Source organism: Cyanistes caeruleus, chromosome Z (genome assembly GCF_971803275.1).
Source record: "Cyanistes caeruleus chromosome Z, bCyaCae1.hap1.1, whole genome shotgun sequence".
Lineage (NCBI taxonomy): Eukaryota > Metazoa > Chordata > Aves > Passeriformes > Paridae > Cyanistes > Cyanistes caeruleus.
Genome location: NC_141732.1, coordinates 3,409,924 through 3,421,781, shown reverse-complemented (window position 1 = coordinate 3,421,781; position 11,858 = coordinate 3,409,924). Strand labels below are relative to the sequence as shown.

The following is an 11,858-nucleotide window of genomic DNA, read 5'->3' as shown; positions in this document are numbered from 1 at the left end:
TTTGAGAGGATAAAATGCTGATTACATGGCAAAATACAATTTTTCATCAGACTGGAAAGGGTATGTCTTAAAACCAAAAGGAGATGCCAGGAAGAGTAAGCACTTTAAGCTTGCTTTTATATGGCAATAAGTAAACAAGAGGCAGTGCCTCTCCAATTCCACAGAGGAAATTATGTTTCTTGTCTTTTAACAATAGAATTATGGGATTGCATCTTGTTTGTGGTTTAATGTCAATATTACTTAGAGGGAAATAATTTGATACATTTAATAATTAATTAACCTGGTATTTCCGCTTGCTTTTCTACGGTGAAAAAAGAATAAATCTGACTTACCCACACACACACGACCATCGACTCCAACAACCAAGCCAGGTGGACAATCACACCGAAATGAGCCCTCAGTATTTATGCAGTGACCATTCATGCAAATTCCTGATGTCTGGCATTCATCAATATCTACAAGGAGGCAAGACACTTCAGCAATCCATCTGGTTTTTTTTAAGCAAGATTACAGCTAATAGTTTCAGAATGTTATCAAATTACTTTATGACAGCAGATAATAATACCTTTTTTTTATTTCTAACGAAAATTTTATCTTGGAATAATCAAAATTCCAGCTGCACAGACAAACAAAAAAATCCCCAAAACACGCAGAACTCATGTATTCTCATATTCTAACATCAAGCAAAACAACAATAAATTTTCCCCTTTGTCCCCATGGTATTTTATTTTTGCTTTCACATGTGGCTGAAGACCAGTGCACACAAAATATCCTCACGATGGTTAATTTTAATTCCAACTTTTAAGCGGTCATCAATTTCTAAGCACAACTGCATGTTATTAAGGAAAGCACAAGTAGTAGAAACAGTTCAACTTCAAATCAGAAGACTAACAATTTAGATGATTACCATAAGTGGCTCAAGCCCAAACCTACCTCTATGGGCAGCAATAGGTATCTTCAATTAGTTTGCTGAAACTGAAGCTAAATCAGACTGTATTACTGAAATGTTCAATAGCTGTTTTTAGTGATTGCACTTTAAAAAGTTTATAATGCTGAGTGACCCATAAAATGACTCAAGTGCTATGCACTCTGAATTATCAGAATAATGATGTGGAAAATGGGGGGGGCTCATCAATGTAAAATCTTTCAAACCTCTTAAATTTACCACACTGCTGCTCACTTTACCATTCCACAAGGGACCTGAATGTTTTGATCCATTTACAACACTCCAAGACTTTTCAGGAGCTAATTTATTGATTGTTGTGTCTTCCACAATACCATTAAGTACTTCTTTCAGTAAATTAAGGCTCTATTTCTAATCCAGTCAGCTAAAGAAATCTACTTTAGTGAGTAGCAAGGTGTTACATGGCATTGAATCAATCCATGTGACCAGACTGGCATTCCTGCAGGGATGAACAGACAGGAAAAGCCGCTTTCAATCAATATCCCCCAAATTTCACATACCAGTGCAGTAACGTCCATCTGGAGCCAGGACAAATCCTGGTTTACAGATGCATTTAAAACTCCCATCTTCATTTATGCACATCCCATTCAAGCACATGTTTGTCGTGGCACATTCATCGTGGTCTACAAAACATTGCGAAGAAAATTGCTTTTAGATTCTGACCCTCCAGAAGACAACACAATGAGAATAACCAGTCAGGACTGGCGTGGCATATTTCCTCACTTGAAGATTGGTTTCTAATCATAACTCTGATAAAGTACCACAGGAGTTTTCACTCCACAGAAAAACCAGCAATTGTTTTTTCATGTTGTGATCAGCTGCTCTGCATATTTCAGCATGCTATGTATGAAAGAACAGGGTGTATCTTTCATTCATACATGAGAGGATAAAAAGCTTCCATCACATGAAAGAATTAAGCTTGCTGTTCACCTAGCTAGGTTTTCTCTTGACACGGTGCAGCCAAAATTAAAACCAGGTATTTTCTTCCCCAGTGCTGATTGACAGATCATTTGCTGTGAAACTTTATGGAAAAACATTATTCTTAGGACTCTTGAGAGGTGCAGCTTCAAAAACAAAAATTACCTCAAATTTTCTTTGAAATCATATGTTTTTGTATGATAACTATTTCGATGAAGGACACCTGAGTTCACAATATTTCAGAAAAGGTAATCTTCAATAATCCTTACCTGCAGTGTGAAGTACAATTTCTAGAACCACCAAGCTAATGCCTGCCCCATTCTTTAGAAGAGTCCTTACCCACACAGTTTTTTCTGTTTGCAGTCAGTTCAAACCCAGCATTGCAAATGCACTGGAAGCTTCCCTCAGTGTTCACACACCGGCCATTTTTACAAAGAACACCATTCTGAACACACTCATCGATATCTGAGGGGAAGAAAAAACAAACCAAGCCAAACAAACAAAATCCTACACAAACAGACAACTACACTAAGATAAAAATGCATTTAGAGACAACTACTGCTTTGAAAAATACATCACTCAAATATTACTTAGAAAAAAGTTCAAAAGTAAGTTAAGAATTTGGTCTCCTTGCATCAGGGAAAAATTTTATTTTTAAAGACATGTACAGCAAATGGTACATTTTGTGATGTTTTGCAATTCCCTCATGAATACTTTTAAAAAGCTAATCACACTTTTATCTGCATGCATACACAAAAAAGCACCTGTCATTCAAATTTTCTTTTTTTTTTTTTTTAAACTTCTGTCTGGGAAATTCCCTGGATGGGTATTCCAGAATAATGGATAAATATTAAAAGACAACAACAGAACAAATGAGGCAGCAGCCTAGATCCAGAATGCCAACTGATTTAACACTGGGATTTTCTGAAATTGCACTTGTATTTTTTAAATTCAAACAGAGTCTGATGCAAGGGGTCAGAACATCTGCAATGCCAGCAGACATGGAGCAGTTTTCTTACCAATGCAGGCTTGCTTGGTAGGAGTTCTCTGGAAACCTGCGTGGCACTTGCAGTAATAGGAACCAGGTGTGTTGACACAGTCCCCATTGGAGCAGGGGTTTGATGTGCACTCATCAACATCTGCTGGCAGCACAGAGCAGCATTAGTGACTTCACAACATCTACAACGTTTTTTGGTTTTTTCCCCCCCAAGTCTGGAAGCTTCTGAGTGAAAAGGATGGCAGCTAGCAGCCAAATGCTAAATGCTATAGCCTGCTCCTGGTACAAAATCACTGCTGTGCTAGGAACACAGGGCTGCTCTTGGTTCAGCTAGGCAGGCATTTGCAAGAAGTGAAGAGGCTCTGCATCATTTGTAAGCATCTTGAGGGACAACAGAAAAAGAACCTTCCTGAGCATTTTGAGACCTGATGGTTGCCTTAATGGTTGACTTAACACAATACAGTTTCATTTAATTCAATGACCATTTATGTTCCCTCAGAGTAAAACCAATATTAAGCAAAATAGGCATTTAAAAATGAGAGCAATGGATGCCATGGCATCCAAAACCTACCCCTATTATATTACAGGTTTGTTGTGAAAAAGTGAGGAGGGGCCACACACCAGCAGGAGGGATTCTTAATGAGACCAAAGTCTGTGCACCACATCTCAATTATTTATGCCCCACTGCATCCTCAGCCCCAGTCTTTGCACTGAGTAATGCCAGATTTAACCTAACCCTATTCTACAATAGGTAACCTTACTCTCCTTTCCCAAAATTTTGGGTATTTGGGTGCAACCAAACACATTTTAACCAATTCAAATGTCAGCTAGCTGCTCAGAAATAACTTTTATTTGACATGGGGCTCTGAAAACTTCAACAGTTCTTTTCAAGAGCCCAAATCTGATGCCCAGTAGTTACCAGTGTGTCAGACGTGTCTTTGGCTCACAACAGCTACTCCCAGATCTGAAATAACATTGACTGTTCTCCCCATTACATTTCTGTAAACCCTCCAGGATCCTTGCCCACTGTAATCCAGGGAGCAGAGTGGGTATATCCCACTGGTCTGGCAGGGCAGGACTGCTGGCTCAGTCCCCACTGCAGCTCCTGAAGGATGACCTCAGCAGTTACTCTTTGTTAGAGCTCAGTTTACAGGTGACAAATGGATCCCACGATGAAATCCTCCATTTATTGATCAGCAACTTTTGCTAATTTGACTTCTTCTCCCAGCTAAGCCCTCCATTTCATTAAAAATGTGTTTGTAATTACTCAGCTCTTCATTTAGGCAGGCTTTTAACACCACAAAGCCAGTGGTGATTCACAGGAGTTTCTGCATCTGGCAAAAAGCTGCTATTAAGCATCTCTGAAGCCACTGCTGATCAGTTCCTAACAATGATGATTTTCCAGTGCATTTCTCAGCATGTGTTTCCAGAAGTACCAGGAAAATCCCAGGGCTATTTTCATGACCATTTCCACTCACTCCTTCTCAAATCTGGTTGTAGAACTTAGCTCATTAAATCTTGAGAATACTGGGATGCAAGAAGAAATTGAAATTATAAGAATATTTATCTGTATTTTCCAGAAAGTGCTGTTCCATGTGAAAGACAACAAAAGGTTAGTTTTGTTCTATTTTGATCATAAATAAGACCCCATGTTTAATAGGAAATACTGTGTTAATGAACACAAAAGTTTAAACCAAGAGCATTTGTCATGAATGAGGTAATTCTTCACAAGAGGTGATTTTTCCTCATTTCTCAGCTGATATGGGAAGGGGTCAAGGACTGAACACTTCCCCTTCAGAACAAAGTCCTCAGCTACCAACAGAGCATCAAACTCTGAATCACATCTTGACAATAATTTTTTTGTCAAAAAAATTTTTTTTGCCCTAATTCAAATTACTTTACTGAATTATATCTTGCTTTATTTTCATAAAGAGAGCACAGAGGGAGCGTATAAATACTTGTTACAGCAGTTATCTGTTTTGTTTCGTTTTCTAGCAGAGAATGACATTTTGGACCTTCTCTATTAAGGCTGCAACTTGCTTCAAAAAAAGCCCATGTTCATGCTAAAAAGGATCTGTCTGTAAGTTCAGAAACTCTACAGCAGGAATGCAGAGTTTCTCCATGAAACAGCTGACTTAAGCTTTGAAAATCCTTCCAAAGCCATGTGCATCACATGACTTCCACATGAAATAATTCATCCTGGGATGCTCTTATTTTTATAAGCTCCTGATAACTGAGGGAAATGGCAAATGTATGTTAATATAAAGGAGTTGTTGGCTTTGAGTTTGCATTGAAAGCATGCATATTCCTGCAGTATAAACAGGAAACATCTGAGACAGATATTTAATCCATTTATTCTGTCTCCCAGCAAGCCCCTTCAATGACAAACACTTCTTCAGCACCTGCCTCACACACATCTCCACTTTTCAGTTTTTCTGAAAATTCTAACAGATGTCAGAACTCTCTCAGGTACAGTAGGAAACTTTCAAAACCCCCCACTTAAAAGACTTACTCCAGTGAGTCTGTAGACAAATTACAAAATTTTAAATGGGGATATTTGCATTGACAAGACAACTAAAATTCAACACAACACACCTACAGATTTTCTCCCACTTTTTCTGAAGTCTCTACAGTTTTATCCAGAGTTTTTATAAACAGAAAAGAATAAGGAAAGGTAATAAAATTAAAACTGTCTATTTTGGAGAAAAGGACTGACCATTCAGAGTCAGACCACTTTGGACACTCATGGTCCTTGGTCCATCAGGCATGTTCTGTTGTGAGAACAGCATAATGCAAGGTTAGGTCAGAGAACAGTAAGTAACTCCATAGTTTTTTAGTTTGGCAGGATTAATCTTGAAACAGGACTTTTCTTTAACTCTATAGAAAAATACATAACTATTTCTGGATCCTCAATTTATTGCTGTGGGAGCAGGTAGGCAGAGAAGTACAGAAATAATGTTCATTTTTGTGCCATATCCCTACTTCCAAATTCCCCAAGACTGTTCTTTCAGTAATAAGATATAAATATATCTTAAATATATATAGATATAAAGATATATAAAATACTCAAATTAGATTCAAGCAAGCCTTTTAATTAATTTAATATGTATCAGCACACACATGAAATCCTTGCAGTTAAGTGCCTGCCCACATTTCCAAGAAACTTTCTGTGTAATTTGCAGCAATTACTGTCCACAGATCCCAGATTCAGTGGAGAACTTAAGATACTCTGGCTACTTCTTTATAATACAATTAGAAAACAACAGTGAAACAAAGCTGTGTTATATAGAGAGTTCACAGAGTAATTTATAATTCATAGAGTTCACTCTCTTATAAACTATCTGAATTCAAGCAGCTACTGAAAAGGCAAACCACTGCAGAGCTGAAATTAGTAATAATTAAGTCATTTCATGCAGGAAAAAAATGGGCAAAATGGCACTTAAAAGTTTTTTGAAGCCATTTTGGGGGTCTTATCCCATGCTTTCAATGTGGGATAGCACTGCAGCTGGCACTGCATCTTCAGCTTTTGTTAAATCAATTGAAATTTTTTGTTTTGATCCCAGTGGATCCTAAATTGTCTCTGTTTTCAGTCTACTCTTTCACGCTGAGTTAAGCATTGAAAAATCAAGACTAAGTTCCTTAAGTGAGCAGACATTTTTACTGGGCACACACCTGTACACTAGAGAATTAATCAGGTCAGCTTTTTTTTCCCCCCCACCCAATACACCTATCAACCTAACCTCACAGTTTTCAGGAACTCAGACCCCAAACTGAAAAACAGATACAATTTCACTATTATCACAAGCCTGGAGTAGAAGGGGAACTGCCATCAAGTGTCCTGCAGGGTGACCCCACAGAAGGGACAGGGACAGAATGACAGCCACATTATCAAGAACATTCTTCTGTCCCAGCACCCAGACATGTAAAGCTGATGGGCCTTTCAAACCACAGATTATTGCCATACTCCAACGACAACTGAAAAAGTAAAAACTTTAAGTTCATAGCTCTACCTGCTACATCCCATATGCTTCAGATGTAGTTTTCAACTTGACCCCCGAGAAACAAAAACATGAGTACAAGATATGAACTAGATTTCAAAAAGATAAGATAGTCCAAGATACTAGATAGTCCTCAAGTGTCAAGGTCTACCAGAGTTAAAAATCTTATTGATCTCAGTGATGCAAAATCTAGTGCTGCAATAAATGAGCCGGGGTTCTCCATACTCTATAAAGAACAGCCATGCAAGACAGACATCACAAAACTCACTACTCCCCACTCACAATGGGATTATGGCTCCTGAGACCCAAGGATGCAGCAAGAGATTTAAGCTATTTGAACTTCCTAGTCAGAGATCAGAGGTACAGGAAACTCTCACCCAAATAAAAAAGCTAAAAAAATTCAGGCTCACTGTATCATAAAGGACAACTTGGAAGAACTAAATCAACCTTCAAGTACAAAAAAGTGAAATGAAGAAGGTACTGTACTGCTTTCCTTGTGTAGTGATGATAAGACAAGAAATAACAATAAGCTGATTTTTTTTTTTGCAAATGTAGTGTTTAAATTAGATGTTCTGAAAACTTCCTGTATGTTTGACTATGGGAGCAGTGCAACAGCTTGGGAAAGTGGTGGAATCCCTGTTAACTAAGTTTTCTTAAAATGAGGGTGTCCAGTGGCCAGGAATAGTGCAGGTATAACCAACCTTTCTGATGCAAGAGCACAGCTGAATTAAGAGGAGACTTGCAATCCACAGACACATTAGAAATTGATTCTAAACCCACACTTACTGTGAGCCAAGCCAAGCTCTTGTGTGTTATTTTTCATTCACAGATCTCCATCTCTTTATAAAGACTCAGTAATTACAGGTTCAGCCCAAAATATAATCAATACTTTTCATTTAGGATCCTAAACATTAATCAATGTATCCTGCATAGGGGTTTCCCTCCACACAACCACCCTACAAGAACCCCCAAATCTTCTATTTTCTCTGAAATAACTCTCTGAGTTTTGGACACTGCAAGAGTGATGTCCACTGTAATTGAATAGAAGTGTAGGATCCCAAATTCGGTTCTTGTTATATAAAGTGAGCATTCTGTATTTTCATATGAAATGTAAATTTAACCAGAAGTTAATTAATGCCATTTTTAAATTATTTGATATCTTTCAAACTGCCATTAATCCTTATGAGGAGGAAAACCATAAATTCTACCCTTCATCATCTTGATCAATACTACATCCCAAAAGTGGAACTTTGTGAGCCTAACAGAAGAGAAAATGAAGCAGACCTTACTTTACCAAATATGACAGAAATGCACAATTACCTCTAAGTACAGGCATAGTAATACTCAATACCAGTATTTGCAATTAAAAGTTTTATTTTTTTCCCTTGGTAAGAAAACAGATAGCTCTCATAGCAAATTTAAATTATTCTTTGATAACTAACACCACGGTCTTTTCACTCTCTCTGAGGAGCGCTATCATTAAAATAAATAAGATTTCTTTTTGTAAAAAAGCCCATATTTTAAGCTGAAGAACACTAGAATAGCAGATTGTGAAATGTGCACTCACCAATGCAATCCCCATTTGCATCCTGCTTATATCCCATGTTGCATTCACATCTGTAGCTAGAGGGGGTTGGTATACAACGTCCATTCAAACAAAGGTTGGGATGGTGCTTGCAATTGTCTATTGTCTGATTGAGTATTGCTAATGTAAAAAAAATCAGAATGAGAGGCAAATGTTCAGATTTTCAAATGGAAATAAATATGACTATTATACTTGGTTTCAGAAAGGATGTTATCAGGTGCACAAACACTTACAAAAAGCCTTTCTCAAAGCACTATCTGTTGACCTGACAGTAAACTAACAACTTTCCTTGGAAAGAAAAACCGTATTAGACAAACATTCTTAAGTATGATTCACCATTTCTGTCTATAGCCTGATAGGCCTATCAGTGAACTCATGGATAAACCATGATTTGTGTAAAAGTCAAAGCAATTCTTGGTGTACCTTAGTAATACTTCTAATACTTTATGATCTCAATGGTTGTGATCCCAGAGATGTGTTTACACGTGTCATAAGCAATGTTTACACCCAGGAGACTTCTGCCAGAAAATTATTCACCTTGGGCTTCCAGCCAAGGCAGTGTTTCTGCAGAGTAAGTAGGTTTTACAGTTGGAAGAGAAAATACAGAAGACAGTTTATTTTAAACCCCAGTGTTTTTTTGAAAACAGTTAGAAATCTGGAGTTTTATTAGTGCTGACAAAGACACCTCAACAGGGACAACACAGGCTCGGGGACTCTGTAACTGAAGTCAAGCAAAAACCTCTTCCTTTGATCTCTTGTTGAAAAAAGGGGCTCCCGAACTTCCTGATGTATCAGCTGAGGTGTTTAAAATGTGCTTGAACGGCAGAGTCATTTTTAAGTGGTAAGAACACCGAATCATACCCAGACTGAGCAGTAAAAATAAAGGAAAACCATAAAGAACAGTGAAAAAAAGAGTGAAACAAGTCAGAACACAAGCACTTACTCAGCCCTGTAATGATCGGGCCACTTCCAGCGGGACTGTGACCACCTGCTCCTACCCCTGTTCCTCCCACAGCTGGGGAGAATCCATTGCTTCCTGGGATGGGGATGAACCCTGCTCCTCTTGGTCCGAAGCCATTTCCATTGCTCCCAGGAAGGAACCCATTCCCTCCTGCTCCGCCGCGCCGGGAGCCGCCTCGGGCAGGGGCACCGTCCACACACAGCCTGCGGTGGTCTTCTGCCAGACAGGGGCACAGAGAAGGACACACCAGGTCAGCCTCTCACAGGCAGCTCAAAAAGAAAGGTTCAGCTTCTCCTGTTTTTGTGCTACAACATCCAGGACATCAACTCCTCATCTCCCCCTGCCACTCTGAACCTCCCTTGGTTGTGGAAGGTGCTGCTTGAGGAAGGGCACTAGAAATAATAAAAAGGAATGCTGTAATTTAGGAGTGTTTGTTCAACTATTTGTTGAAACTGTCTTGATGTGCTGACAGCAGCACTGTCACACCCTGGTCTCTCAGAGATGTTGATAAAGAAAATAACTTTCATTCCTTTACCTAGAAAATACTAGGGATGCACACTATTCCTCTCTGAGCAGAAACGAAAGAACAACCTAAAATTGGTGCATTCTAGTTCAAAGTAACCCAAAATGCAATAGAGCAGCTGTTCCTTTAAATCAAAATTAAATATGGACCCTAAGAGTCATTTCCTCTTTGAACCTGACCACAAAACCTTTCCCATTTCCCAAAAACTACTTCCAAAGTCAATAAAAGGACATTAAAGAAACAAGTGCCAAACAACTATGGACCAAACAGAAAAATGGTTAACAGATGGTAATATCAGTATTAAAAACACAGAAATGAATAATAATGCAATCCATGACCTTATTTTTTTCTGTTCAGCCTACATTTTAAAGCAGTTTAAAGCACCCCAATGACCTCCACCCAAAGCAGAATGAACAGCAAGAAGGCGAAAATAAACCAGGCAAGCCAACAGGGCACTCACCAGATCCTCTGACAGGACACACCTCGGGGACAGAGCCACTGGCCCAGCAGTGGCCAGACTCACAGCAGCACTGCCTTCTGGTGAACCTCCCGGGCAGCTCCTGTGCACAGCGGCCACTGGCAGTGCTGGAGAAACAGCTGCTTGCTCTCTGATCTGGAGGTCAAGTTAAAAACAAAAACCAAACACAGTGACCTTGATGCCGTTTTAGTTTTACCCTTCTTTCTTTTACGTATTCTCTCTATCCTTTACACAAATACTTGTAGCATTGTAGCCTTCTATCGTAGCTTAGTTTCAACATTTTCCTGGGCAGAAAGATAAAATAAATTCCAGGATCCCTCTGCCGTCTCGGTTCTCCTTAGACAAGGAAAAGCTCCAAGCAGCTTTCACAGATCAGACTTTTGTAAACAAGGGTCTGGATCTCATCCTAAAAGGGGAGAATCCAGAACAGGCTAGAACTGAGGGAATTACTTCACCAGGAGGGTTCCTAATTGGGGGTTTCTTGTCAGATATGCTAGTTTGCAGAATCTGTAAAAACTGTACACACATTACACGGCAGGCTCATCTTTCGCTTTTTCTACCTGATGAATTTTTGTGTACTTGAGGATACTCATATAAAGGTACCCTTTTTATCACCCTAGTTGTGTCTGACTCATATTTTTTGGGCCAGAGAAAAAGGCATCAACATGAGCTGTCAAAGCTACCATCCCTTGTTCACCTGAGGTAAGGGTGGAAATGCTTTAACAAGCTGTACAAAAAAAACCCCAAAACCATAACAAACCAACCAGACAAAAACTCCTCCATGACCCAAACTGCACCCAATAATTATCTGACCCACGTGTTCCACATTTACTGCAGGATCACACAGGTGAAGTGGCTTTAGCCTTGCATTAATCCACCAGGCAATCCTAAAGTCTGCTCAATGCAATAGGACATATGGGTGATATGAAAGACACAAAGCAACACAAACAAAAACTAGATAGATAGATAGATAGACAGACAGATAGATAGATAGAAATAAATCCTATTATGGCAAAATCTGAGCTACTTCATGTAGCAACAGCAAACAGAATGAATTAATTTAATTAATTTTTTCCTTGTTAGAGATGGATAGATGTTATGGATTAGATACATCCTAGATGTATCTAACCAAAAAAATGCTATTCGGTCTGCTCTGTTCAGTTGACTGAAAGTACAGCATTTAGTAATGCCATGTGAATACTACTCCCCTTCAAGGGCACATGATATTTTATTGTCACAGTCCTGAATGTTGTCTACAAGTGAAGTTCAAGTAATTTGAGAAGACATGGTGCTAATTACAGAAACTGAGCAGATCCTGGTAGTTTGTTTGAAAGCAAATACTCATCTTAAACCAGGAAGAATATTTTGGTTTAAGGTTTACATCCTTCACTTTTCTCCTAAGTAAATGAGAAATTACACTTCTAGAATATTTGA

General features: G+C 38.8%; 1 protein-coding gene across 2 annotated transcripts in view; it reads right to left on the bottom strand.

Annotated features, from left to right (window-relative positions):
• FBN2 (fibrillin 2) overlaps positions 1-11,858 on the bottom strand; it is a 119,204-nt gene that overhangs the window by 72,134 nt on the left and 35,212 nt on the right. For both annotated transcript variants that reach the window (XM_086866620.1, XM_086866619.1), the window contains exons 10-16: positions 10,407-10,559; positions 9,406-9,639; positions 8,445-8,582; positions 2,902-3,021; positions 2,222-2,347; positions 1,465-1,587; positions 333-455 (exon numbers count right to left, since the gene is read on the bottom strand). In XM_086866620.1, the coding sequence (XP_086722746.1) occupies positions 333-455; positions 1,465-1,587; positions 2,222-2,347; positions 2,902-3,021; positions 8,445-8,582; positions 9,406-9,639; positions 10,407-10,559 (1,017 nt within the window). The remainder of the gene's footprint in view (positions 1-332; positions 456-1,464; positions 1,588-2,221; positions 2,348-2,901; positions 3,022-8,444; positions 8,583-9,405; positions 9,640-10,406; positions 10,560-11,858) is intronic.